Source organism: Idiotropiscis lumnitzeri, chromosome 13 (assembly GCF_059441095.1).
Source record: "Idiotropiscis lumnitzeri isolate Australia: NSW breed Sydney's pygmy pipehorse chromosome 13, RoL_Ilum_1.0, whole genome shotgun sequence".
NCBI lineage: Eukaryota > Metazoa > Chordata > Actinopteri > Syngnathiformes > Syngnathidae > Idiotropiscis > Idiotropiscis lumnitzeri.
In genome coordinates this window covers 2,655,024-2,682,357 of record NC_142403.1, presented here as the reverse complement: position 1 = coordinate 2,682,357, position 27,334 = coordinate 2,655,024, and the positions used below count along the sequence as shown (strand labels likewise).

At 39.4% G+C, this 27,334-nt stretch overlaps 4 protein-coding genes across 5 annotated transcripts in view; 3 read left to right on the top strand and 1 right to left on the bottom strand.

Moving 5' to 3' along the window:
- The first annotated feature begins 1,166 nt into the window (after positions 1–1,166).
- On the top strand, positions 1,167–11,505 carry meltf (melanotransferrin). Of its 2 annotated transcripts, none has more exons than XM_088313292.1 (17): positions 1,167–1,396; positions 1,582–1,703; positions 2,911–3,065; positions 3,330–3,429; positions 3,826–4,011; positions 4,111–4,267; positions 6,238–6,305; positions 6,410–6,594; positions 7,439–7,601; positions 8,344–8,489; positions 8,583–8,679; positions 8,759–8,953; positions 9,054–9,207; positions 9,539–9,606; positions 9,684–9,871; positions 10,394–10,586; positions 10,709–11,505. In XM_088313292.1, exons 2-17 carry the CDS (start codon positions 1,655–1,657, stop codon positions 10,765–10,767), a joined length of 2,163 nt encoding a protein of 720 aa, XP_088169418.1. In that variant the 5' UTR covers positions 1,167–1,396; positions 1,582–1,654; the 3' UTR covers positions 10,768–11,505. The 2 variants fall into 2 exon arrangements, with proteins under 2 accessions (XP_088169418.1, XP_088169417.1); XM_088313291.1 differs by having other exon boundaries at positions 8,341–8,489.
- A 2,673-nt stretch (positions 11,506–14,178) lies between these two features.
- ncbp2as2 (NCBP2 antisense 2 (head to head)) lies at positions 14,179–17,760 on the bottom strand. Its single transcript, XM_088314114.1, has 2 exons — positions 17,628–17,760; positions 14,179–17,529 (listed from the first exon to the last, which is right to left on the bottom strand). The coding sequence occupies exon 2, from the start codon at positions 17,434–17,436 to the stop codon at positions 17,131–17,133; it is 306 nt and encodes a 101-aa protein (XP_088170240.1). The 5' UTR covers positions 17,437–17,529; positions 17,628–17,760; the 3' UTR covers positions 14,179–17,130.
- Positions 17,761–19,308: 1,548 nt separating this feature from the next.
- fkbp2 (FKBP prolyl isomerase 2) lies at positions 19,309–22,930 on the top strand. The gene is made up of 2 exons (XM_088313187.1): positions 19,309–19,841; positions 22,712–22,930. The coding sequence occupies exon 1, from the start codon at positions 19,419–19,421 to the stop codon at positions 19,827–19,829; it is 411 nt and encodes a 136-aa protein (XP_088169313.1). The 5' UTR covers positions 19,309–19,418; the 3' UTR covers positions 19,830–19,841; positions 22,712–22,930.
- Positions 22,931–26,925: 3,995 nt separating this feature from the next.
- The window catches only part of ncbp2 (nuclear cap binding protein subunit 2), a 2,645-nt gene continuing 2,236 nt past the window's right edge, over positions 26,926–27,334 (top strand). Inside the window, exon 1 of the mRNA XM_088313251.1 lies at positions 26,926–27,071. Coding sequence (XP_088169377.1) covers positions 26,997–27,071 — 75 coding nt within the window. The 5' untranslated portion in view covers positions 26,926–26,996. The remainder of the gene's footprint in view (positions 27,072–27,334) is intronic.

Below are 27,334 nucleotides of genomic sequence, written 5' to 3'. Positions count from 1 at the left end.
AGAGAGCTCCCCTCTCCAGTGCAATACATCAATAATACAGACAAATATATAAATTAGATAAATAAGAGAGTGCAATGGAAAATAATACTGAAGGGTATATAAAAACACATCACGATGCTGTTCTGCAACTGTTCTCAATCCTCATTGAGGTAGGCCTGAGCCAAAATTGGAACCCTGTGAACCTCTTGGCTGAGGTAGAAATGCTAACCACATGCACCACCGTCCCACCCTCGCTTAGGTCTGTCTCTGCCAAGTTCTCATTGTAAGGTGTGAAGTCCAACGACCCATTTACACTCCAAGATCAGATGACCATGGTCCATAAAAGAAAATGGAACACTTTGATTTGATTTACTGATTAATGCAAACGCCTACCAGTTTGACACACGTCTGAAATAACAAATTTGCTTAAATCACATTTAATACTATCATGATTAAGTTTTATTCGTTGACGTGAAGCCACTGAGATTTTTTCACAATAATTATAAAAGAGATATGCAACACTTTATAAATGTCTGTAAGTGTTGACATTTTTAAATCATGTATTACTGCGATAATGTGTTAGAATGATAATAGTGCATATAATGACTGCAACTAGGCACTGTTTTGGCATCTAGCAATGTAGCTGAAAGCTTTACAGGGACAGTTAATTCACCCATCATAAAGGGACGGCAGCTTTTTCTGTGATACATGTCAAAGTTTTATCAGATAACTTGTGGACATTAAAATGTAATAAAAAAAAAAACAATGGTACAGTTTAAGCTGTTATTACAGAGGCCTACATTAGTGTAAATCATTATAAGAGAGCAGAAAGCGACAGTTCATAAATTGTGTGCGTGCATGATGGGCCACTTCTCGAGTTTCATTGTTACTGCTAAATTTTCATTATGACTGAGTGATTCTGCTGAGGTTTGAAGATCACTCGACTTCTATTGTGTAGTAAAGACAAAATGAAACTTTAGAAAGCAGGGCAAACTGTGTCAATACACTTGTGCTGCCTATTGCCACAGAGAGTGAGTCACTAATACATTTCCAGCAGTCATAGTGTGCACGTTTGTATGTCCTGCGTGTTGACCTGAGTGTCCACTAGTGGAAAAGCCCCACAGCCACAGAGAAGAAAGCTGAGGTGAGGACTATAAAAGACTTCTCTGTTCACACTCTGGTCTGCAGCTAGGCAACGCTGGCACTGTGGGGTGGCACATTTCTCGGCGTCTTTTGAGTCCTGTGATTTCTGGTTTAGTAGAAAACTAACATAGAACTTTTTGAGAGGAGCTTTCAAAATTTCAACGGGTTTCCTGCTGAGCGTCCATCAGACATCCCTCCATCCATCATTTTTCTGTGCCGCTTATTCTCATCGGGCTGCGGCTAGGCTGGATCCCAATTGAGCTGAGGGCAAAAGGTGAGGTTCTTCAATTACTGAATATTTGCCCGAATCTCTAGTTATGTAGTCCGCTTTACTACACAGCAGGAATAAACCAGACCTAGTGAGCTTTGCTGCTACCTATGTATCCTACCTGTTACAATGCAGTGAAGTTGTGCAACATCTTTCCTGAACATCATTTCAGGACTTTGACCGGCTTACAGATATAAAACTTGCACTTGGACTCAAGAGTCAGCAGAGAAGACTTTGACACTAAGCGTAAAGGAGTACGTGATCATGACCATGTGGACCACGGCGGGAGCTCTCCTATTCATTTTCCATGCTGGTAAGAGATATGGTTAGCTGCAGTAAATATCTCTACACATTTTGATGACTTTGTGGGGTTACAAAACGTTTCGGAGAATAAAAAGTAACTTCATCCATGACGAAATTACCATATAGATACAGTGGCAGAGGTAGACATTTTTCCTTGGGGTGGCCTAAGGCTATGCCAGGACATCTGCATAACAAAAACTTGGAAAAACATTATCAACAATCAAAATTCCATTTTTATATTAATAAAATTCACACACGTACACGTGTTCGTATAAACATTCTCTCACACACACACACACATATTTATATATATATATTTGAATGTTTTTGAATCGAGCTAACGGTAGCAACAATCAGAAGAAAACATTTTAAGGATATGATGTGTAAGTACATATTTAAGCTTAATTATTGCAACAGTTTTTTCCAAGTCTTTACGTGTTTGAGCTTTATTTCTCTTTTTCTTTTTTAATTAAATTTTGAAAATTAAATAGTTATACATCAATGAGAAATATTGGCAACACCTGTAACAAAATTAAAACTAAATAAAAAAAACTGTTTTCATTTTCAGTTATAACCAGGTTTCAACAGGAATAGTGAACTACATCAAGCTGTAATTGATGCTGTTTCTTGTGAGAAACCACTCATCTTGTCCACCCCCATCTTTTATTTTAGGCTGGCATCACTCACAGTCTCAAAATGTGTTCAAATCACCACTTTCAACGTAAAAAAATTCTGACAAAATAGTCCACTGTTGATGTCAACTTTATTCTATTCAGCTCGTTGCCATGCTGCGGAAGTAATCTATAAATTTGCGTGACCTTTTGACCAATAAAGAGTGCTAATAGACATACATAAATGCATTAATATGCACCAAAGTGGCCGAATCCATAATCCTAATTTAACTGCCCCTATAAAGCAAACAGCTCACCAGACGCATGCATATTCCAAAAGTGCATGTTTGGCGCTCCACCAGAGCTAGGAGGGCATGTAGCACCGTCAGAAATCGGTGTAGCCAAGTTCACGCCCCCCGCAGCCTTTTATTCGCTATTCTAAAATGTATGTCAAAATCACAATACCAATCAATATTCTTCCCCTTCACCTCAAAAATATCGCTTCTGTGCCTCGTGACTTGGCCGAACTCTTGACATTCTCTGGGAAGTGGTGTTGTGTGAAATCTAGTCAAGATGAGCAAAACTGATGTATCTCTGTCTGCTCAGTGTGTGCTCAGAGCAGCATCAGGTGGTGCACCATTTCGGACGCTGAGCAGAAAAAATGTGAGGCCATGTCTCTGGCTTTTGCCGCGGTCCCCATCAAGCCATCGCTCAGCTGCGTTCGTGGAACCACAGCGGAGAGCTGCGTGCAGATGCTTCAGGTTGGATCCTGACTCATCGTCATACACAAGCCCACTTTTAACCAACAAGATGTCATACTGACTTACTCTGTGATCCAGTTAAAAAAATGTTCATGTCAATGTATAGTCTACTTTAAAAATATGCATGGATCCAGATGGTTTTATGTCATAAATTATCAAGTGACCAACTCCAATTGTGTACATTCAACCAAAACCGTTTTCAGTCTATGTTGTTGCTGTTTGTCACTTTGTTATTATTTTTGTATTTCCTGGTGACGTTTGCAGAAAAAGCAAGCTGATGCTTTGTCCATGTTTGCCTCTGACATCTACAACTTGGGGAAGAGCGCCTCATTCAAGATAGCTGCCAGTGAAACAAAGGCTGATGGTAAAATGTATCTCCTTTGCATGTTCTCCTCATGCAGTTTAATAGCCTCATATCATTTTCACAAGCTCAAAGGGCGTAATGAACATGATGTGTTTCAGTTCTTTAATAATTGTGTTCAAAGAAAGCACATGACTTACAATGACGAGGTTAAGAAAGTGCACAGATTGGATCTGTGCCAAGCTATGTTAATTTTTTTAACAACTGCTTCAACAAAATGTGAATAACCTCCATCCATCTTAAGTTAATGGGCTGTTTTTTCCACTTATGGTTGCACATTTGTCAGTCATGTTGTTGTCATGCCTTTGATTAGTCATAAAGTGTTTGCCCTGAGTCATCTCGTCTTACTTTTATCCACTTTCCATAATCTCACTGTTTATACTGTCTTTGTTATTTCAGATACCGGGGCCTCGTACTTTGCAGTCGCTGTTGTGAAAAAGGTCAATTCTGGCATCAATATCAATAACTTGGCCGGGAAAAGGAGCTGCCACACCGGGAAAGGCCGAACAGCCGGATGGAAGATGCCCATCGGTTATTTCATAGATCAGGGCTACATGTCAGTCATGGGTTGTGACTTCTCACAGGGTAGGAACCTTTCATTGATAAAGATTCCTCAGAAACATGCCCTGATATGTTCTGGATGTGTGTGTGTGCGTGCGTGTGCGCGCATGTGGGCATGAGCAGCTGTGGCACAGTTTTTTCAAAGCAGCTGTGTTCCGGGAGCAAATGAGGCTGGTGATCCTGCATCGCTGTGCCAGCTGTGTGTTGGCGATAAAAGCGGACAACACAAATGTGAGGCCAACAACAATGAACTATATTACAGCTATGAAGGAGCGTTCAGGTAATATACTGCACCACTGCAACATGAAAATCATTTTCGAAAGGATATAAGTAATACTAAGGATTTATTTTAAAATCAGCCCGAAAAGTCTCAAAATACCCACTATATTGAAACTTTCGGAATGTGGAAGAAAACCCACAATTTGAAAGCCCCTCCACAACGTTAATCATACTTGCTCCACCTTGTCATGTCCTTCTGGCTTTACTTTCTACTCACCGGGATGAACTCATGAGCTGAAATGTGTCATAATGATCATACAATCATACAAGCAGAAATGTAATCCATCGTTTCAGACGTTAATTCCAGTTCATGTACATGTCGGTTAACTTCTTACACTCCAAATCCTTTGACTTTTTATTTTTGTGACAGTTACCGAAAGCATTGACTGCACACTAAACCTTAACAACTTGGAAGTTGACAAATTTAATGTTATTTTTTTATGCTTGTTTTGTTTTTGCTGGTTGTTTTTTTTTTTTTTTGCTTACTTGTTTTGAATTGGCAGGTATAACATTCGTATATGATTCTTTTTTTATCTTTGGGTCTTCCGGGTTTCTTGGCCATTTCACAGGCTTTTAGGTTAAGTGAAGATATTAGATTTAGGGATGTAACAATATCCAAACGTCATGAAACGATATTATCACAATATGAACCTCACACATAATAATTGTCACGCAATTATGGGGCGGTTGGCAAAATAAAAAAAACTCACAATACTAAATAAAATAACATGATATTGTATATGTCTGCCCTGTGACTGGCTGTCGACCAGTTCAGGGTGTAGTGCACCTTTTACCCGTAGTCAGCTGGGATAGGCTCCAGCACCCTCCCGCGACCCTGTACAAGATAAGCGGCGTGGCTAATGACGTGACATGACATTATATTGCATAAAAAAAAGAAAAAAAAACACCAAACAAAATTATGACTTTGAGTGGGAAAAAAAGCACATTTGTATATAGTATATTATTTTTGTAATATATGTATTTGTACTAGGGCTGCCAAGATTAGTTGATCAAAATCATTGACAATTAATTTAAATAGTCGACATGTCATTTATTTATATATTTAACTATTTGTCGCCGTGCTTTTCTCTCGGAAATGCCTCGTCTTCTGCTGCTCCTGAATGTGTTGATCAAATTATATATACTAGAAGAGAAAAAAAAATTGGATAAAGACTGAATAAAAACTAATACAAGTTTTTATTTTAGTTTACTTTAGCGGCGTGCATTTCCCTAATTTTAATCTCATGATTTCATTCCTTTCTACATAAAAAAAGTGGTATTTGTAGTATTTGTTGTATAGTTTTACAGATAGTTTCATAGAATTAATGCAACTCAGCATAGTGTAAAGTTTATGGTTTGATTTTAAAATGCACTAAACATTTACAGCTAAAATTTTATGGCCACAATACTGCCTTCACTTTTAGTTGCTCTCATCATTTATAGAGATGCCAGGAATGCTGGTACAAGATGCAACGTGCAATACAAATTGAACGTATTGTCATCTTGATTGTCTTCATTATTCATATGCACATATCTTTAAGAATTCTAGCTGTAAACTACAGATGATCATATGAGCAGCTGATTGGGGCAATTTACATATGATCTCGATTACTGTTGGTGATTCGTCAAGTAGCAAAATAATTGTTTGGGGCAGTCCTAATTTGTACTTAATAACAGCAGTGATAAAGAAAGAGGCTTAGCCAGTCATTTTATTGTCATGTGTGCCTATTGGCTCAGCAGCACAAGTGTCATGTCTATGAAGTACACAATGCTATGTGGAAAAAATACGGGCAAAAAGTAGTATATTTTTTTTATAGAGATGCGCTGCTTTTAATATGGTGACATGACGATCATAAGGTGACACTTTTAATATTGCAATATCTCATGATTGCCCTTATCTTTAGGTGCTTGTTGTCCGTTGGTGTGAATGTAAATGATCGCTCATTAATGCACTTTGATTGGCCCCATTAGGTGCATGGCTGAAGGTGCAGGAGATGTAGCTTTTATCAAACACACAACAGTTGAAAGCGTCACAGATGGTAAGGACTTACTTAATTTCATCAGTAGCTGTATCATACGAACAAAGTACAGAAAGACGAGAAGATGAGTGGCTTCATCTGCAGACACTTCTTTTTTTCTCCAGGTAAGGGCCCTGACTGGGCAAAGAATTTTAAGTCAGCAGACTATGAGCTGTTGTGTCGTGATGGAAGACGACTTCCCGTCAATCAATGGAGAACTTGCAATCTGGTCCGCATCCCATTTCGAGGCATCGTGGTTGGCAATCACGTCACTCCGTCTGTGGTGTTTAACATGCTTTCTGAGGGACTGGTACGTCCAACAGCCTGAAATCACAGTTAATTTCCCAAAAATTTGGTTTTGACACTCGTATTGTTTGTTTATTGCATGTGTTTTTCCACAAAGGTTTACTTGTATTTGATTGTTTTGGGGTGTGGCAATTTAGGTTAAAGATGTAATTGTACTGACAAACAAAAACATACTGTACATTCTTAAAAGTGATGGATAAAAAGTAACGAACAAATTGGGTGAAATAGCTACCCTAGCACAGATTATCACTTTAGCTCTTACTAATTTTGTTAGCAGCATTTTCTAAGAAGAAAAAGCAGCACCGTCAGGGTACATTTAGCACAGTTTTTACCCAACATGGGGTAAAAGTAACCCAATCTGCTCCAAATCCACCGCTTCCCAGCGAGTCGGTTCGGAAAACAAACAAGCATTTCCTTTTTTTGATTCTCAACTGTTGCCACAGTGGTGAGCCACTTTTATAAACATTAAGAACAATATTAAATATATATAAAAAAAAATGCATCAATATATATTAATTATTAAAAATGGCCTCTGAAAATACACGTAGAACATTTTATATATTTTAAAGGCTGTCCAAAATAAATTTGGCTATAGCGTCAAAAGCACATGACGCCCGCTAGCCAAAAGCTCAGGTGCCCTACATTTGTTCACTAGAGTGAGGAATACTTCCTGTGCTTACCTAGTATGTTCCATGAGAGAAGTTGGTATGCATTTGTGTGATACTGAAAAGAAAAAAAAATGAATACAAATGCATCCACCACTCACCCACAATGGCTCCACGGGTCACTTCAATTTACTTTTTTTGACATTCCATGAAGTATTAATCATGAGTCCTTCCCATCTACAGAAATCTGGATTCAAAATGTTTGCCTCTGAGCCTTATGGATCAGGAACGGTGCTCTTCTCGGAGTCCTCTGTCAAGTTTCAGAGTGCAGAGTATGACGACCCCAAGAAATGGATGGGTCAACTCTATTATAATGCCATGAGTGTCATGGACTGTCAACTTCCAGGTACATTTTTCCTTTTGTTTGTACACATACTGCCATGACCGACAATGTGAAGCGAGCATCCTGTTTCATTTTCCATGTGCTGAATGTTTCTCAGCATTTGTGGGAGAATTTTTAGGGGTTAGTTATAGGAATTGTTCCCAATGCATTTGAATGTGCGTCATGTGCGTTTGACTATTCCTGGGAACGATCCGGTCCCAATCCGGTGCAATTAGTGGGGGTCAACTCAACAGTAAATAGGAAAATTGTTTAAATACACCGAATAGTTGGGTCCATCTACTAATCGTTTTTTTTCTCTCTTTTTTTCTTTTTTAAACTCGCTAATCAGCTCCAAAATCCTGATCGAGTGAAGCCTCTTGTCAACACCCCTAAGGTGAAGATGCAAAAAGAAAATAGTTAGAGGCAAATTTATTTTTTTTATATATTAATCTAGAAAACTGCAGTACTTTAAATATCTCTGTACTGGCTAAATCAAAAATGTATAGTACTTAGGTATCCGTTATATCTGCCAATCAACAAACTGCACCTACTGAACTAAAGTGGTGACTTAACTACATTATCCGCGTATATTATTATTTTATTATTCCTACCATTGGGATTTTGAGTTTTTCCCTGCCCTCCTGGCGGTTAAGATCAGGGGATATCGATTGTAGTTTTGTAAAGCCCTTTGAGACTGTCTGTGATTAAAGTCTATACAAATAAAATTGTCTTGACTTGACTTGTTCACTTGCCAATCTATCAGCAGAACTCACTTTGCGGTGGTGCGTGCTGTCGGACGGCGAGCAGCGGAAATGTGCTGCAATGGGTTCTGCCTTTCAAGGTAAAGGGCTTACGCCGGCTGTCAACTGTATCTATGGTGACTCTGTGACGGACTGCATGGGGAAAATAAAGGTAAAGTGTTGAGACTAGACTAGTTTTGTGTCGTTTTAAAATGGTCTTACAAATGTCTGAAATAAAAAACACAAATATGTATCACGTCCTCAGAACAACGAGGCTGATGCCATCACTCTGGATGGAGGTTACATCTATACAGCTGGCAAGGACTATGGCTTGGTACCTGCAACTGGAGAGAGCTATACAGGTACAAAGAAGACGTTAAGTGAAGCAAAAAAACATAGCCGTGGCACACCACAGATTGACAATGTGTTCCGTTTCTCCAGCGGACCGGGATGGCTCCAACTATTATGCAGTTGCGGTGGTGAAAAAGACTAGCTATGACATTAGGAGTCTTGACGATCTGAAAGGCCTTCAGTCCTGTCACACGGGATTCGGTCGCACGGCTGGTTGGAACGTTCCTGTATCAACCCTGATTGAGAAAGGCCTGATCAGTAACCAGCGTTGTCACGCAGCCCAAGGTTAGTGTCAGCAATACAAGAACCACCTGGTGGACTCAATGACATAACTGAAATGGCTTGGAATGTTGGTCTTATTATTTTTTCTTTTTTTTTTATTTAGCGGTGGGTGGGTTCTTCAAGCAGAGTTGTGTACCAGGTGCAAATCAGCCCGGTTTCCCTCCCAACCTTTGTGGCTTGTGTGTGGGAGACAACTTAGGGCAGAACAAATGTGAGAAAGGAAAGGACCTGTACGATGGATACGACGGTGCCTTCAGGTACAGAAATCAGACCAAACCCGCTTCGTAATCAATACATTTAATTGTATTTCCTCTCACTGAATGGCGGTTCTAAACGGTGATTCAGTGGTTAGCACGTCTGCCTCAGCTTTGAATGTCAGCTCATGCCCCCTTGTGTGAAGTTAACACCATCTCCCCATGTTCGCGTGTGTTTTCTCAGTGTACTCCGACGTCCCGTCACTTTCGAAAAACTTTCATGTCGGGTTAAATGAAGATTCCATAGGTGTAACAGGGCGATAAACAATTTTAGGTTCTTAAGTCTGAAAGGCCTAATTCTGAAAAATAAATAAATAATCCTTTGTTCCATCAGGTGTCTGGCAACGGGAAATGGAGATGTGGCTTTCATCAAGCATTCTACTGTGTTCCAAAATACTGACGGTATGAGGAGAACCGCCATCGAACAAACATTGCATTTGCAATGAATTCTCACATGGCGCTTTTGTGTGGTTATCCAGGGAACTCAACTGAAGCTTGGGCCATCAATCTCCTGTCCAAAGACTTCCAGCTGCTCTGTCCGCACAACACCAAAGCCGAGGTCACGCAGTATAAATACTGTCATCTGGCCCGCGTCCCCTCCCATGCCGTAATGGTGCGACCTGACACCAACATCCACGCAATCTATGGACTCCTGGACCGTGCGCAGGTACTCGAAAAGCAATGTTGAAATGGTTCCGATTCTCAAGGGAGTCTGTACACCGTGTACATACGATATACAGTACAACTGTGCCTGGCATTTCAAGGGAATTCAACTAATTAAGAGGAGGAGATAGTGATTTTTTTTTTTAATTCAATCTTGCCTGATGTGTGTGTTTGTATTTTCTACCCGTGCTTGTGTGGGCTTTTGCTGAGTGCTGCTGTTTTTGTCTTGTACATGTGCACAAACCATTCGGGATCCAAATCTTTCTTGAATCCTTTCTTGCGCGTGAGTGTGGACGGCGGTTTGCCTGTGGGTTTCCAATCTGTAAAAAACTGGCACCACGTCTCCCACCTATTGCCCTAAATCAGCAGCAATATTCTTCAACTTCTCTGACAAGTGTGCTGTTAGATAATGAATGGATGTATTGCCCCATTCCAACAGCACATTTCTAGCGCATTTTCAAGTAACCTGTCATCAGTTGTATCATCTTTGAAGCGTCACTGTCCTCTTATCGTTGTTTCTTTACAGGCATATTTTGCCAGCGACACCGGTGCAGAGTTCCGGATGTTCGATTCGCAGGCATACAAAGGCACAGATCTGATCTTCAAAGACTCCACCGTACGCCTTGTGGGTGTAGGTGACAGAAAGACGTACCAAGAGTGGCTGGGGCAAAACTACTTGGATTCACTGATCAACATGGAGTGCAATGCATCGTGTGCCGGTAAATGCTTCATAGGTTGAGAATATTTAATGGGGATGTCTTAAAATTAGATCGTTAAGGCTGTGATATGGTATTCTGTATGATATGATCCTGTATTCTGTCATCTTTTCCATGTCTTCTAGTGATTTCCTCGCTGTGGATGGTCACCGTAGCGCTGTTCTTCTCCATGATGGCCGTCTGAAAGTCAGCATATGCAACTTTTACTCCCGTTCCTGTCCCTCCCCTTGTTCTCCTTTCCTAATCCTTCCATTACATAGCATTGGTAAATATTTGAAAACCGACTCCCACGTCAACCTTTAAAATGCTTTTATGGGGCCAAAACAAAGTCCGTCTCTTGTAGCTATGAAAAAAAATGAGTCTGTCACTACCACTTTGTTTACAGAAGGTGAGCCGCCGTATTAGATCATATGCTGTCACCTGTTACATTCTCACAGGTTGGTAGGCTTACAACCTCAGTTTTTTTCCAGGAGCTTTAGGGACAGCTTCATATTACCCATCACTAATTTGCCTCGGAAAAGAGGTCTTGACCAAAATAACATTGTTCCCCCCTCTATTGTGACCCCTCCTCCTCTACCATATTGAAACACCCTTTGTGGATTGTCTCATTTGTGAATCTCTCAATCTATACCTCCTGTTGTTAATGATCTTTCAGTTCTAAATATATTGATGTGTATTTTCTTATAACCAGAGATTTATCTATTATATGATGTCCAGATGCCATATCAGTGTATATGTACTGACTCATACTGTCTGAAATTAGTGCATTCTTGCCTCTGAACAGAGATTTTATTTCAGTGTGAAATGATAAAACGTAACTAATATTTAGTTGCCAGGCCAGTGAGTCTGCACGGGTATTAAAGCTACTGTTGTCAGCTGTGTTTTGTATCTTGTTCAAATAAATTCTGAAGCATAAAAAAGGCATTTGTGTGCATGTTTTTCATATCCTGGACATATTTGATGGATACAGTCATAGTGAACTTGGTTCACCTACAGAGTTGTGCAATAATTGGGCATAATAAAGATTTTAAAGAAAGATTGTAAGATAGGTACGGTACTGTAAAACAGATCTCGATACTTAGTAATAGAAGGTATCTTAAACTTACAAACAAATTCAACTCCCGTCTTCTTTGCTGCTAGTCCCAGTCTGGGTCAACATGTTAGCTGGGCCTGGTCCCAAAAGGGTTTTGGCAAGACACAGGATATATACTGGATTGGCTTCCAGCCAGTCGCAGGACGCCTACACACGACCATTCACACTAACATTACACAGATGAACAACTTAGGACATTGGTGTCAAATTCAAGGCCTGGGGACCAGATCAAGACTACATCATTTCGTGGCCCACTTATGCAAATAGTGTCTTCTCCATGATGCTTGCAAAATGTATAGATTTTGGCAGAGTATTTGTACTCATATTTCAGTTTTCTTAATGGTAACACAAAGATTTTCACCAAGTCCATTCTGAACTTGAATTGAAAAGTTGTAGAGTATCCATCCATCCATTATCTGTGCCGCTTCTCCTCACAAGGGTTGCGGGGGGGAGGGTGCTGGAGCCTATCCCAGGTGTCTTCGGGTAGCAGACGGGGTACACCCTGGACTGGTTGCTAGCCAATCACAAGGCACACAGAGACGCAGTTGTAGAGTATACTAAAATATTGGCTTCCCACTACTTTCCTTGACATAAGTTTTGTCCTCTTAGAAAAAAAATCTTGCAACATTTAAATAAAATAAATAAATACATAGTAATAATTTATTTGAGAAAATGACATACTGTTGTTGAACATAAAAAACATTTATTTGGCACAAAACATAACTTGTAAAGCAACAAGACTGGAACATGTTGTCAAGCTGCAAAATGCACGTCTGAGAGGTGTGATACACCTTTTTTTTATGGTTGTTAAGCTTGCCTGTTTGCCCCTGACATTATGATGATTGATTAAACTTGTAACCATCTTGTGACAACATGCACTGAGCAGTGACGTTGCAACCTCATCCCTGTATCAGTCTCCAGTCAACAGACACAATTCAAACCAAAAATAACCAAAGTGTTACGTTACGGGAACAGTTGCACTGACTATGAACCGATTAGTCATGCCGAGTAGGGCTGGGCGATAAACCGAAAATTTACCGTTACCGAGATTTATTACAATGACCGAAATCATTTTGCCCATGTCGGTAAATTCGGTGTTTAAAAAAAAAAAAGAAAAGCCTTTTCTGTCTGCGGCAATGTTCATGCCCCTTTAAGACCGCAACAGCGCCTCTAGTCACGTGACTCCACCCGTCTAATCGAGAAAGAAAACAGACGTCGCTGTCGTGGCTGGCGATTCAAATCCAGAAGCTTTTTCACTACCCACAACACAACCATGCTGTGCTGAAAGTTCAAAGTGAGAAGCAAGGTTCGAGAAGTGACAACAGCCCATAACGGAGGCGACACCATATGAGAGAACGTCTCAGAGGTGGACGCGATAGCCTAGCACATAGCTAAAGATAGAGCTCCTCTAGTTACAGTGGCGCGCACAGGATTTAAACGCTTCATGAAAGCCGTATTTCCCGATATGGACTACATCGGGCCGGAAGCTTAGACATGTCAAGCATTTTGCATCTACATCCGACTTGTGGTCGGGTCGCAACATGGATCCCTGATTGAGCCTGACTGTGCATTACATAGACGACAAGTGGCGACTGCGCACCAGAGTACTCGAGACGGCACATTTTCCCCGATGATGCACACTTGTTTATTTGGCTTGCATTGACATTTTCTTTCATTTTATTTAGCTTTTTTTTTTATTTGCCATGATTTACATCATGAGAGCATCTTGCCGCAATCTACTTGCAGAAAAAGATTTTGCAAGAGGTACCCTTTTTCTTTGTGACATTGTTCAAGTCATGTAAAGCAAGCTATTTTGGAATTTATACAAATGATTTTTGTACTTTTATTTTTCATTGAAAGTAATGTGTATCAGTTGGTCAATAATAAAAACAGTCAATATGCATTTCCTGCATTTATTTAGATTTTTTTTAGTCCACGGGAGGAATTTATCGTGCATTTATCGTTAGAGGTAAAATTGGTCAATTTCTCGCGATATTGATTTTGTACTGTGTCAGGGTGCGTTTTCAAAAACCTCGCTCCTAGGAGGCTTCAATGCTGCTGACTTTGCATCCCAAACAGGTGATGCGGTGGTGCGATGTCAAAAATGTTCAGAAATTTGTGTTTTGTGCGGCCATTATATTTATTATTATATATTATATATGATATCTAAAAAAATATTATGGGATGTTTGGATCCGCGTTGATGTTACTGGCTGTCTTGCCTGCACCTGCTTTTCTTTTATTTTAAATGAAACGCTCAGTTAAGGAAATCCTGACGTGAGAAGGTGGGCCACCTCACATTCTCCATCCACAACATAGCATTGTTTCTCAGAGTTCAGCGAGTCCCCTAAGATTTAAGAACCTTTCAGATGTACGGAAAAAAAAATATCTAGATATTAAAAATCTCAACAATGAATTGATAACGTTTCTGATCTCAACAAATTCTACTTCACCATTTCCATAAAGGGGAACATGCATGCCGGCCATCAAGTTAAAACACAAAGACAGTCTCATGTTAATTTAATGCGGTAAACATAAAAACAAATTTGTTCACAGTAAGCGAAATGTACACAAAACAGAAAGTGGTAAAAACGGTTTTGACAATGTTTTTAAAATGGAATTTGAAAGAGCCAAAATAGGCTGATTTTCAGTCAAATGTGAATTAATAATGAATACATCCTAATTTTCTTAATTTCTTACTCCTAAAACAAGGCATTAATAGAGATTGAACTTTAAAAAAAAATCTACTTTTTTTCCCCCATTTTTTGAGGCCCACATAAATGGGCTGATATTTGTGCCACTAGAAACTGAATATGAATATTATAGATTTTAATGTGAATTGCTTAACTTGAATATTTGAATTGAAAACTGAATATTTGAATTAAAAACTGAATTATTGAATTAGCGCCCTCCAGAGGTCTCTTTCGGTCCTACAAAAGCACAATCAAAGTCACACGTCTGAGGATGGCGGCTCAAGTGGTTTCCAGCCTTCAAAACGAAGGGGCTGATTGGCCGACGACAGCTATGTACCTGGAATCCATTGCTCATCCTCCATTATTGAATTACATAAATTGAAGATGGAAAAAATTCAGATTCAAATTAAACAATAAATATGCAATTTATGTAATTCAATAATTCTGTTTTGAATTGAATAATCAATCCATCCATCCACCCATTATCTATACCGCTTCTCCTCACTATTCAGTTTTAAATTCAATAACTAATTTTTCAATTCAAATATTCAGTATTCAATTCAGATATTCAAGTTAAGCAATTCACATTCAAATTGATGATATTCAGATTCAGTTTCTAGTGGCACAACTATCAGCCCATACCACCAAAACCTTAAAACTGAATTTTGATCAGCACATGCGACCGAAATCAATAATTCCCCAATACTGTATACTTTTCAGATGGAATAGTCTTAAGTGGTTCAGAAAATGGATAGATGGCTGTTCCATACATAGGCCCATTGTATTTGCAAAGCATTGAGCACACTTTTTTAGCATATAAGCAGCATCAGGAAAGCATTGGCTTTGTTTATGTTTCATTAAAATTGCTTGCAAGCTATAGGCGATCTCAACTTAATTTCAGTTTAGGGCTCTGAATTGACTTGATGACACAGAGTGCATCAAAATGCCGTTATTTTAAATTAAAGGGCTGGACAACCGAATCTGACATTTCCTTGGCCAATTAACGGCTTACAAATTGGAAGACATCTTTGATGCTAATTCAACAACACAGCTTGGTTGAACGTTCCTACTGTCAAATTAGGTATTATCTTTTCTAGGGCTACCACCATTTTTAGCCAGGACTGTTCCATCGATCTATTTATTTATTTATTCATATAAAAATGAAGACGTTCAACCACAGTTCAAAAGCAATTTCTGATTTTCATTAGTGAATTTTTATTAACAAAATAATCGACTTTTCTCATTTTATTTATTTTATTATTTTCTCCTCGTGGTTAACGTTAGTGGAAGTAAGGATAAAAATTGAGCATTGCGGTACAGAATATCAACATTCTTAACTGCTTACTTGTTTTTTGGAATCAAAATGAATTCAAGTACTTTTTGGTTTCTGCCAGAGTGCCTCGAAGAAAAGAGGTTTAGAGTGAAGACATTTATAATTTTTATAATAATTTGCCCTTTATTAGTCCCACAATGGGGAAATTCGAGATTCGAACCCAGGCCTCCTGGGGAGACTGGGTCCTGAACGCGGCGCCTTAGACCACTCGGCCATCCTGGATTTGTGAATATGGAATTTTGCTAGAATAATTATTACACACTTTTTTTCAACCACCGTTCTTGAAGAAACAAAACCATTTTCCACAATAAAGGGTAACGTCACAGTCAACATGATCAACAATAACTTGGTATATATCTTTGCAGAACTTGCTGGTTATACAGACATTGCCAGAATTGGTGACTCAACGTTTCAGGGGACATTCCACAAATCAATCAACACAGATGTCTTTCTAGAACTTAAAAAGATAACGCTGGGGAAGCAGGTACCCGAGTATAATTTGAAAATAAATTTCCCTTGCTTCATAAGTCAGAAGATATTTGTATGAAAGCGACATTATTTTTTCCCCCAGTGTAAATTAGCAACAAAACCAAATGAGTAGGAAAAAACATTCAGGGTTGTAGAAATATCTTTTTGAAAAAAGGAACTAATATTAGCGGTGTTGCATCTGATGTAGTGAGACAGCTCTTGCCTATAAATTTCACCACCGGGTCCAGAGTTGGTGGTTTTTTCCATCCCTCTCAAGGGTGTCAAGAATTTCAGAAGGAATTGCATCTGTGATCATTGCAAACTCATTCAGAGTGACAGGCAGGTTAAATTTGTTAAAAAAAAAAAAAAAAAATTGAGTAGTTTAAAAGAAAACCGTTGATTACCTAATTTACAAGAATTGTTTTATTTCCGAACAAATTAGGAAAAAATAACTCTGTTCTTATATAAGCTATTCCAAATAAAGCATTTATGAGAGGGGAAATAGGTCCATTTCCAAACAACCCATCACATTATTGTCAAACTGTGTCTATACTGAAAATGGATAGACCACACTTATTGTAATTATGTTCATTTAATCTCACCACAAGAGTAAATAATCTCCATAAACTATATACTATCTTCATATACTGTAGAAGGTACATTAAAATGTTCATTTACAATAATGGCCAAATATTAAAATGCCACATTGTTTTGGATTCAAGAAAAAGTCAGTTCATGGTGATGGCGGCCACCAAATCACACATGCACACGCGTGGTGACACGACATACCTTTTCTAAATGCATCAATATGCTCCATAGCATTGATTGAAGGTCAGTTCGTTTTAACCGGATGTCAAAAGCACGTCTGATTGGCCCCGGAAGCCACACCTGAATTCATTGTCAGCACTGTTGACACAAACTGATGACATTTAATTTTCGGTTCAACACCCAGGTTGAGAGATTATTTCTTAACCTGTCGCGATCCATCTTTCCACCCATCCTTGACTTCATTGACGAACGTCTCTCGGACTCTGTTTAGTCGCCTGCCGGCGTCCTCCACGCCGCCGGGCAGCCCGCCGGTCTCTTCTCGGACCTTCCGCAGCGTCTGGGACCGCAAGACTCGCTGCGAGGCGTCCCGGCCGACGATCTGAGCTTTAGTGAGGGCGTAGGCTGTGATCTGCGCTGCCCTACGGATCGGACGAGACTCCGCCAGCTTCTCCACGACATGGAGGTTGTTGAGCAGAGACAACAACATTCGAGACAACATGATTTTTTTTTGTCACCACCGCTGGAGCAAGTTGGTCGAGTTGGAGTTCCGCAGGAAAAATAAAGCTTAAGTCTCCTACTGGATAGTTTAGCCCTGAAATAACAATAGTGAGTTAGTTGAATACATTGGCTGACAACAATACTGTGTTATTCTAATAGGCAATTTCAATAAATAGAACGAAGGTGACTTACTTCAATCCTAAAGGTGTTGGTGACTGACTGTAGCACGTCACAGATAAAGCCACAAACGAGCCTAACTTCCGGTTCTTCTTCTTTTTCCTTTTATCGTCGGTTTTCAAACTGACAGTGTTGCTTTATCGCCGCCCATTGGCCAACAACGATTACTGCTTTTGCTTATTCGGTACAGGAGTGGTCGCCAACCTCTTTGAACGTGAGAGCTGTCAATACACATGGGCGATAAATTTGGTGCAAAACTAACTTTTACTTGTACCGAGGAAATGCAAAAATGCATTTAGAGCAAAAAAAAAACTGGAAGATGTGTGAAATAATGTTGTATCTGTACCATGAAAAAAATCATTCTATGCACGTTCACATTGACCGACACTTGTCCGACAAACAGACCAGAGATTTTGCCTCAAACGAGCTCTTTTGATTGATCAAAATCCAAACATCCCCTGCTTCTAAAGGCACTAGCGCAAATGTCAATCTCTACATTTTGTATGTCACACATAAATACTTAACATAATAGAGCAATAAGACACTAAATATCACAGAAATAAAATGGAACAATAATGAAGAAATAAAAAATAAATTACGTAAAATGCAAGGGGGCCGAAATAAAGAAAATTAAGAAACATTTAAAACATTATTTGCATTAGGCTTTCTTGGCTATGTTCGTGTTATTCACTTACGTATTTATTATTTTATTTAAAATTGGGTTGGCAGCAATCTGTTTACAATATTATTTATTAAATAATTTGGCAACAACAACAACAATTAAAATAATAGTAATGATGATAATGATAATGATAATGATTATGATAATGATAATGATAATAGTAATTGATAGTGTAGTGCTACATCCGCCTGACTTGTGTGCGGGCAGCGTTAGATCGGTTCCCACTCGGTGACGGTCTGTCTGCCCTGTGACAGGCTGGTGACCTGTTTAGGGTATGGTCCGTATTTCGCCCGAAGTCATCTGGGATACACTCCAGCACCCTCCGGCGTCCCAGTACAGGATAAACGGTGTGGCTTATGACATAATAATAATAATAATAATAATAATAATAGTAATAATACAACCCTAATGATACATGGTACATTTGATCGAATGCCAAGAATAAATAAATAAATTTACATAATTAGGTGTGGGTACTCATTATGGTACTTTAATACAAATTTACCTCAGATACTTTCCTTGGGCTCGTTTATCATATAATTCATAAATGCATTAATACTCACTCTTCTTATCTGACATTAGGTTGGAACTATTTTGTGTATAAAAAATAATCAGCAGTCTATTGCATTTAAGTGTAAATTAATTGACTTCACTCAACTGTACCAAATTAAAATGCATTCGGAGGCAGGAAAATGTAAAAAAAAAAAATTCTGGGGTGTCGTCCTGACTTGACTTGTACAGTGGTAGCTGATTAGAAAGGCTCCAGTGCTTAGTGGTGCTGTTTTTGCAATGGCCAAAAGTATATGAAGAGATTGCTGCAGTCACACATGATCGCACCTGATTTCACACTGAGACGAAATAATAGTAATTTTTGTGTCTTTGTTTGGTGGCGTGCCTTGAGATTGTTCGTAGTAAAATGTGTTCTTTGCGTCATTAAAAATAAGCAAAGTTAATCGTTTTACGTGTAGAGCAACTCCTATTCACAAGGAGACGCTGTTTGTGAACGGCAGAATTGATTTAAGAAAATTGCTACTTCCGTTTCCTTCTTCAGCGAGTGCACGCATTATTGAGCTGACTCAAGCGTGCAGGGTTCTCTTGACTCACAAACAAAGACGACCTCAGCCATGCGGGCGTTTCTACTGTTAGCGATGGCGGCGTTGTCGCTCGGCTCGGTTTGCGGGTCTGAGAAGAAGAAGCTGCAGATCGGCATCAAGAAGCGAATAGACAACTGCCCCATCAGGTCCCGCAATGGAGACGTGCTGAACATGCACTACACCGGTAAGCTGGAGGACGGCACCGAGTTTGACAGCAGCATTCCCCGCGACCGACCCTTCACCTTCACCCTGGGAAGCGGCCAAGTGATTAAAGGTTGGGACCAGGGCCTGCTTGGCATGTGCGAGGGAGAAAAAAGGAAGCTGGTCATCCCCGCCGATCTGGGCTACGGAGACCGGGGAGCGCCGCCGAAGATCCCCGGGGGTGCCACTTTGATCTTTGAGGTGGAGCTGATCCGAATCGAGAGGAGATCCGAACTTTGATGATGCTCCAAGGTACTGGTCAGTTATCGGAACATTTACCTTTTATCGATTGTTTATGTAGGGCAGTGGTTCTCAAATAGTGGGGCGCGATCGATGCTGCGGGTGGCGTGTGCGAACCTGGGGAACATGCTTTTTTTACGCCATACTACAATAAAGTGTATTTGCACATCCACTCCAGTAGTTGGCAGTGGCGCTCTCCTTGCCCATTGTGCGCAACGAGTATTAATCTGCTGAGTAAATTGTATTATTAACACTTGTGGTGGAAAGTGGGTGATGTTGGGGGTTTGCGAATTGTTTTTTCCTTGCTGGGGGGAGGGGGGGTAACAGAAAATAATTGAGATACACTGATGTAGGGGTCGGAGTGTATGCGCCAACCCTATATGGCAAACCCTATACAGTGTCCCAAAAATCATATACACACTTGAGCAGATGTTGGAAAGGAAATGAAATGCATTCTAAAATGCCACTGCAAGTGTGAAAACACTGTTGAAATGCAAAGACCAAGCAAATTGTTTCCTAGTATGTGAGATTTAATTGCTTCGCATTGTCAGACGTCAGAATAGGATGTGACAAACCAACAATGGATTGTTAAGGCTATTACTTTCTGAGAAGTAATGTATATGTATTAAACACTTAAACACTACTTGACAATTTTTAAAGTGTGCATACATATTTGGAACACTTTGTATATGCATGTATGGGTGAATGAGTATGTATAATATGACTATGTCAAATAACACACGTGTATAAAAAGGCTTGTATTGGTTTTCTTCTTTTTCTTTTATTACATCCATCCATTATCTGTGCTGCTTCTCCTCATGAGAGTTGTCGATGCGAGAGAGCCAATTCCAACTGCTCATAATCACACCGAGAGAAAATTTGGAGTAGTCAATAAACCTGCTTTGCATATTTTTGTATGTGGGAGGAAACCGGAGGACTCGGAGAAAACCCTCGCAGGCACAGGGAGCACATGCAAACTTTACACAGAATGGCTGGAGCTGGAATTGAACCCTGCACTTTTGAACTGTGTGGCCATCATGCTAACCAGTCGTCCACCGTGCCTCTTTTATAACAGTGGCCTGTAAAAGTATTCCACTCCCTTGAAGTTTACCGCCATAAGCCTAAAAAAATAAAGATATTAAAGTGGATTTTTTTGGGGTGGGGGGATTAACACTGTGTGGGACACAATTGTGTAGTACAACGAAATTCATACTTTTTTTTTTTAATTAAAAAAATGTCTTAAGGTGCCACTGCATTTATTACCAGTTTATTTTGTTTGTTTATTCTATTTGCAATCACCCACCTTGTTATGCATTGGTATTCATTGACTCTTGGATTTAATGTTGCACCGTACTTGGATAATGGATGGATAAATGGTTTATGTGTACGGTGTCTATGCATTATGATGCACTTCCATATGTTGTTGTTCAGTCTGCCAGCTGGCAGTGTTGATAAGACAATTGACGATAACACGTTGAATAAGGCGCTCTGGTCAGATGAATCCAAATGTAACGTTTTGGGCAAAATGTTATGTTATGTATAAAGGATCGCTGCACATCACTCTGAACACACCATCCCATCAAATGTGGTAGCAGCAAAATGGTTCGGGGTAGAGACAAGGAATCTTGTGCAAATTGATGGCAAGGTGGATAGAGCCACATACAGGAACGTTTTGGAAGAAAACCTGTTGGAGTCTAGCTGACTAGAATGGAGGTTTGCCTTCCGACATGACAATGATCCTAAACATAAAGCAAAATCTATTAAATATTAATCATATCCAGGTGTTAGAATGTGTCCCACTTGGTGTTGATTCTAAACAAACAAAAATCCGCAGGGGGACAAATAATTTTGCATGCCCCACTTTTCAGTTTATTTCTAAAATTAATTTAAAATCTATGAATTTCGTTCCACCTCACAATTGTATCCTACTTAGTGTTGATTCTTCACAAAAAAATAAGTTTATATCTAATGAAGCCTAAAATGTGGCAAAAGGTTCAAGGCACTCTTTCTATGTTGGAAAAGAAGCTACCATTCATGCACATGCATAATATTATCTGCACATGTTTAATGAGGCGCATTTTTTTTTTTTGGGGGGGGTGTGAATAACCTACTTGCGTATTAACAAGGGGTGCAACTAGTGAGGTTTCTCGATTAAACCTCTATTTAAACTTGATTCTATTTTATGTAAACTGTGCTGAACTAAGACATTTATAGATATTTTCCTTTCTTGTGATATCTATCTAACTGACCGTCTGTCTGTTGAGCCCTCAAATCCTTGTTACAGAATAATTAAAAATGTACCTTTGCTGAGTTGGATGACAAATCTGTGTTCATTTTAATGCCGATGGTTTTTTTTAAAAGTAATTTAAGAACACACATTGAGGTGACCTTTTCTGACAACTGTTTCAACAATCGAATTTTGCTAGTTCAACACAAAAGTGTTTTTGATCATGCATTTTTGTGTAAAAGCACTGCGGTCACTATGGAAATCATGTAAATGTATAAACACCACGTCATTATATTATAACATATTTAGAATTGCCCCTGCATTCCATTATTAGTTCTTTTTTAACAATCAACTGAATTTGAAATCAGAGGTCATTTTAAATGGTGGCAATGCCATTATTCAATTTATGTCAAGAAGAGATTTGGTGAAAGAAATGCTTTCAATATATGTTTAAAGTGAAAACATAATAATGTGCAGAATGATTGTACGCCCAAATGAAAAGAACAAATCCACAAACAACCATGTCAATACAGTTTTGTTAGTGGGACACACAAATGGTTGCACAGTGTCTACAGAAAGTCCTGCATGCGCAGCAAGCGACATAAGCACAACACAACAACAGTAACCTAATTTTTGCTTTTCTGACTTTTTTTAGGAGATGCTCCTTGTGATTATAGACCACATCTGACATCAGTGCTGAAAACGTGACAAATTTGGGATGGGATTCTTTCAGCAGCAGAGATTCCACTCTCCACCACTACTTGCATAATGTGCTCTGTTTTACTGGATCCAGGTTGATAAAATATGAACTGAATCACGATAATAAAAAACACTGCAGCATTCCAAATAAATACACATGATTATTTTTCTGTTATTAGCAGTATTATTTGTCTGCTTTTTTTTTTTTTTTTTTTTTTTTTTAAATTGCAATAAGTTTGGCAGATAATTCCCCCTACTGTGGTAATGGCCAACAAATATTAGCTATTGTTGACTTTATTAGTAAATTGATAATAAAAAAAGATCTTTGGAAAAAACACTTTTTGGACTGGTTGTCAAATACAGGATTTCAAGGGACTCTTAACATGTGTGCCAGTACAGTCATAGACCACTCCAAATTTGCTATGTCGAATGATCGACGACCCGTTGGTTTCAGCGAGGCATCACTTTTGTTTAGTGTCTTTGGCGATTAATCGTCTTCAAGCTCTAATTGTTACCCCGCAGTGTTGGGCAATTAATTTTGCAAAGGGGCTCCGCATGCTAAATATTTACATGCTTACATATGGTATGTAATGTCATATGTAGGAAATAGAACTTTTTGACGAAATTATAAGCACTCATTAAAAGTACATCTTTACACGTTACAAATTATAACATCTTTCACACCAAATGTCAGGAATCCTAATATACAAGTATTGTATTGTGTGACGTAATATTACTGTGGTGACATAATTCACCCGATATGTACATATATGAAACTGTCGATTTGTATAACATGCGTCAAACTCAAGTCCTCAAGTTCCGCTATCTTGCATGTTATTCATGTTTTCCTTCCAACACACCTGATTCAAATAATCAGAATAGTTATCAGGGTCTTGTAGTCCTAATGAGCTGACCATTTAAATCAAGTTTATTGGAGGAGGGGAAACATCTAAAAAACGTGCAGGAATAGCAGTCGTCAAGTACTGGACTTTGACGTCTGTGGTACAGCATTATCAGGCCAAATCTTAGCCTTCTTCCTTCCATTGCAGGAAATAACCAAGAAAGTTGCGAACATTAGAACCACTGTTGTCATTTGTACTAATCTCGTTTTAGGAAAAATTGTTGCTGGATTGGTCAGAAAAGTCACGAAATATAGCGAAAACAAAAAAAAAGTAGGTCTTCCTTGCTTGAACTGGTGCTCATACTTACACAAAAGAAATCTCATCACATATTTTACATTTTACTTACTTTTTACAATATGAGTGCTGGTCCGAGACTGGAGGCAGTTGGATGTGGACCCTGGGCTATTTTTTACTCGGGTTTGTTTGCCCTTTTAACTTTAATTTCACCCGGTGGTCATGATTGCGACAAATCTGTCCAAGGCAACAACTTGCAAACATTAAAAGAACGCAAAGGTTAATAAAATAATAGTACTTTTACACTTTCATCAGCTGGCAAGGGCTTTAAAATTAGGCATGTTTCACAGTCTCCGGGTTTCACGTCTTTATGAAGGTTTTGAAGGCTATTCAGGAAAATAATACAATACAACTTCATTTGTAAAGCGCATTTCCCAACAGTTACAACCGTAACTAAGCACTTTACACAGAGTAAAACAGTCGCAATAATTCAAGAACAGATAAAATACAAATTTATGATACTAACGCAGTATACCTCAGAAAATAGTGAACGGTCAAGTTGCACCGAAACCGAATAAGAAATATGTGTCTTCAAAAGAGTTATAAAAATGGACAGGGTTGGAGGGGGTGCTTGTCTAACATTTAATGGAAGCTCATTCCAGTGGTGAATCAGCATGAAAAAAAGACTCCCCTCGGCATGCTTGGTCAGGAAACCTTGCAAAGACTGAAAAACAATATAATTTTTTTACATAAATATGATTACATAAAGGGCAGCACGGTGGGCCACTGGTTAGCACGATGCCCTCGGAGTGCAGAGGTCGTGGGTTCGATTCTGGCTCTGATCTTCCTGTGTGGAGTTTGCATGTTCTCCCCGTGCTTGCATGGGTTTCCTCCGGGTACTCCGGTTTCCTCCCACATTCCAAAAACATGCATGGTAGTTTGATTGGACACTCTGAATTGTCCAAGGTGTGAGTGTGAGCACGGATAGTTGTCTGTCTATGTGTGCCCTGCGATTGGCTGGCAACCAGTTCAGGGTGTACCTGCATACTGCCCGAAGACAGCTAGGCTAGGCTCCACCACCCCCCGCGACCCTTGTGAGGAGAAGCGGTACCAATAATGGATGGATGGATAATTACATAAACACAACAATCAATCATTAAAAAGCTGTAAGTACGGCGGTAACTGAGCGTCACCCTTATGGGGTTCGATTTGTGTCAAAAATATGTTGTTGCGCCTTGCGTCTGTATATGTCGTCATGACATGTCATTTGACAAAGTGTTGTGGGGATGTCAATGTAAATGTATATGTTAGATGCCAATTTAAGTTTACAGTCCTCCAACCACATGTGACACCGTACATGTGTGACACTCAAACAATTAGTGTTTTGTTGAGATATGTTTATTTATTTCCATCAAAGAGTCACTTTTGGGGTGATTGTAATTGTTGTATTCTGTCTAATATAGTTTCCTCAATTCTATCAGTATTGTTGTTTTGCAAAATGGACACTGGATGGCAGCACTGACCTGTAGAGTGACAGGGACATCGCGATGAACTGCGCAGGTATTGCTCATTATCCAAATTGATGGAGAATGGCAACGGGCGCCAATTATTTCTCAAATTTACATCGTACTCCACGACAAAGGATTATTCAAATATATATGCCAGGGAAAACCCGGCTAGGATCCGCTATGCATGCCTAAGTCACGTGAACTCACTTTTTACACAAGAACGTTATACAAAGTATGCAAATTAGTAACCATAGTAAATGTTAACATACTAGGGCTTTGTAGTATTTAATATAATGATGAAAAAAAACGTTTTTTTCCGAAGCTGAAGTTTTAAATTGGGAAAAAAACGTTTTATTTTATTTTTCATTATATATATATATATATATATATATATATATATATAAGGTAAGGAGATATATAAGTAAGGAGACGCGGGACAGAAAATGGATGGATATATATATATGTAGAGAGAGAGAGAGAGAGAGAGAGAGAGAGAGAGAGAGAGAGAGAGAGAGAGAGAGAGAGAGAGAGAGAGAGAGGGGCCCGACTGGTTCGCACGATGGCCTCACAGTGAGAGACAGCATCGGGCGTGGGTTCGATCCCGGCTCCGGCCATCCTGTGTGGAGTTTGCATGTTCTCCCCATGCCTGCGTGGATTTCCTCCGGGTACTCCGGTTTCCTCCCACATTCCAAAAACATGCGTGGCAGGTCGATTGAACATTCTAAATCGCCCCTAGGTATGAATGTGAGCGCGGATGGTTGTTCGTCTCTGTGTGCCCTGCAATTGGCTGGCAACCAGTTCAGGGTGGCCCCCGCCTACTGCCCGAAGATAGCTGGGATAGGCTCCAGCACCCCCGCGACCCTAGTAAGGAGACGCGGGACAGAAAATGGATGGATATATATATATATATATATATATATATATATATATATATATATATATGCGTTCGAGTTGCTCCAAACGTGTCACCTGAATCCCTAAACCCAATATCACGACACGCAAACTTTCATTGTATTTCATTCTTTCATTTTGTTGTCATCTAAATATGACACTTACATTGACATCTAACTTCGACGCAACACTATCTCAAATGAAGCAATGACATATTTTTGGCACATTCCATAATACTGTAGCGTTTTTAAAAGACGCACGTCAGACTTCCATTCAGTTTTCGTCTTTTTATTCTAACAAACCGGCTCTGTTGGCCGAAACCGATCAAAACACCGGTCAACCAACTCGCTCCGTTATTTTCGACGGATCACACGCTCTCTCGCTCGCTCTCTCTCCCTATCTCTCTCTCACGCGCGATGCATTCACAGAACTCGGACACAACACAACTCAGAGAAACGCAAATGTCAACACAAGAACAGACAACAGACAACCCAATTCGTTACAATACGTTAAAAAAAAAATTTAGACATCCGCTTTTCATGGACTAAAGGTAAAAAAATGGTTTCCTTACAAGTAACAATTAAAAGAATTGTATAAGTTTTAAGGTGGCGATGTTGCACACGGACATGTCTAAAGAACGGACTCACTAACCGGAAACGTAGAACGACTCTAACTGAAGTGGAGCACTGTTGTCTGTTTATTCACAATGTCTGTTAAATTGAATGCTCTAAACAGTGATTCTTACACCGATATCGGTTCATACAGAGACCAACATTTTAAGGTAATACACAATGTTCAATGTTATGAAATTTCTGGATATGCGTTGCAGTCATACTTTATTTCGACCAGTTGTTAAAGGCTGCTGTAGCAGTATCGTACTGTCTCTCACTTATTACCGTATGAAATGAAACCTATCAAAATACTGCAAGAATCGACACTACAATTGATGCATGTAATTCAGAACTTGGGTGTGATAGTGTTTAGAACGACATCATTTATCTTACTCCCCAGATGGGTCTTGGTGGTAATTTTCGCTAGTTTTGC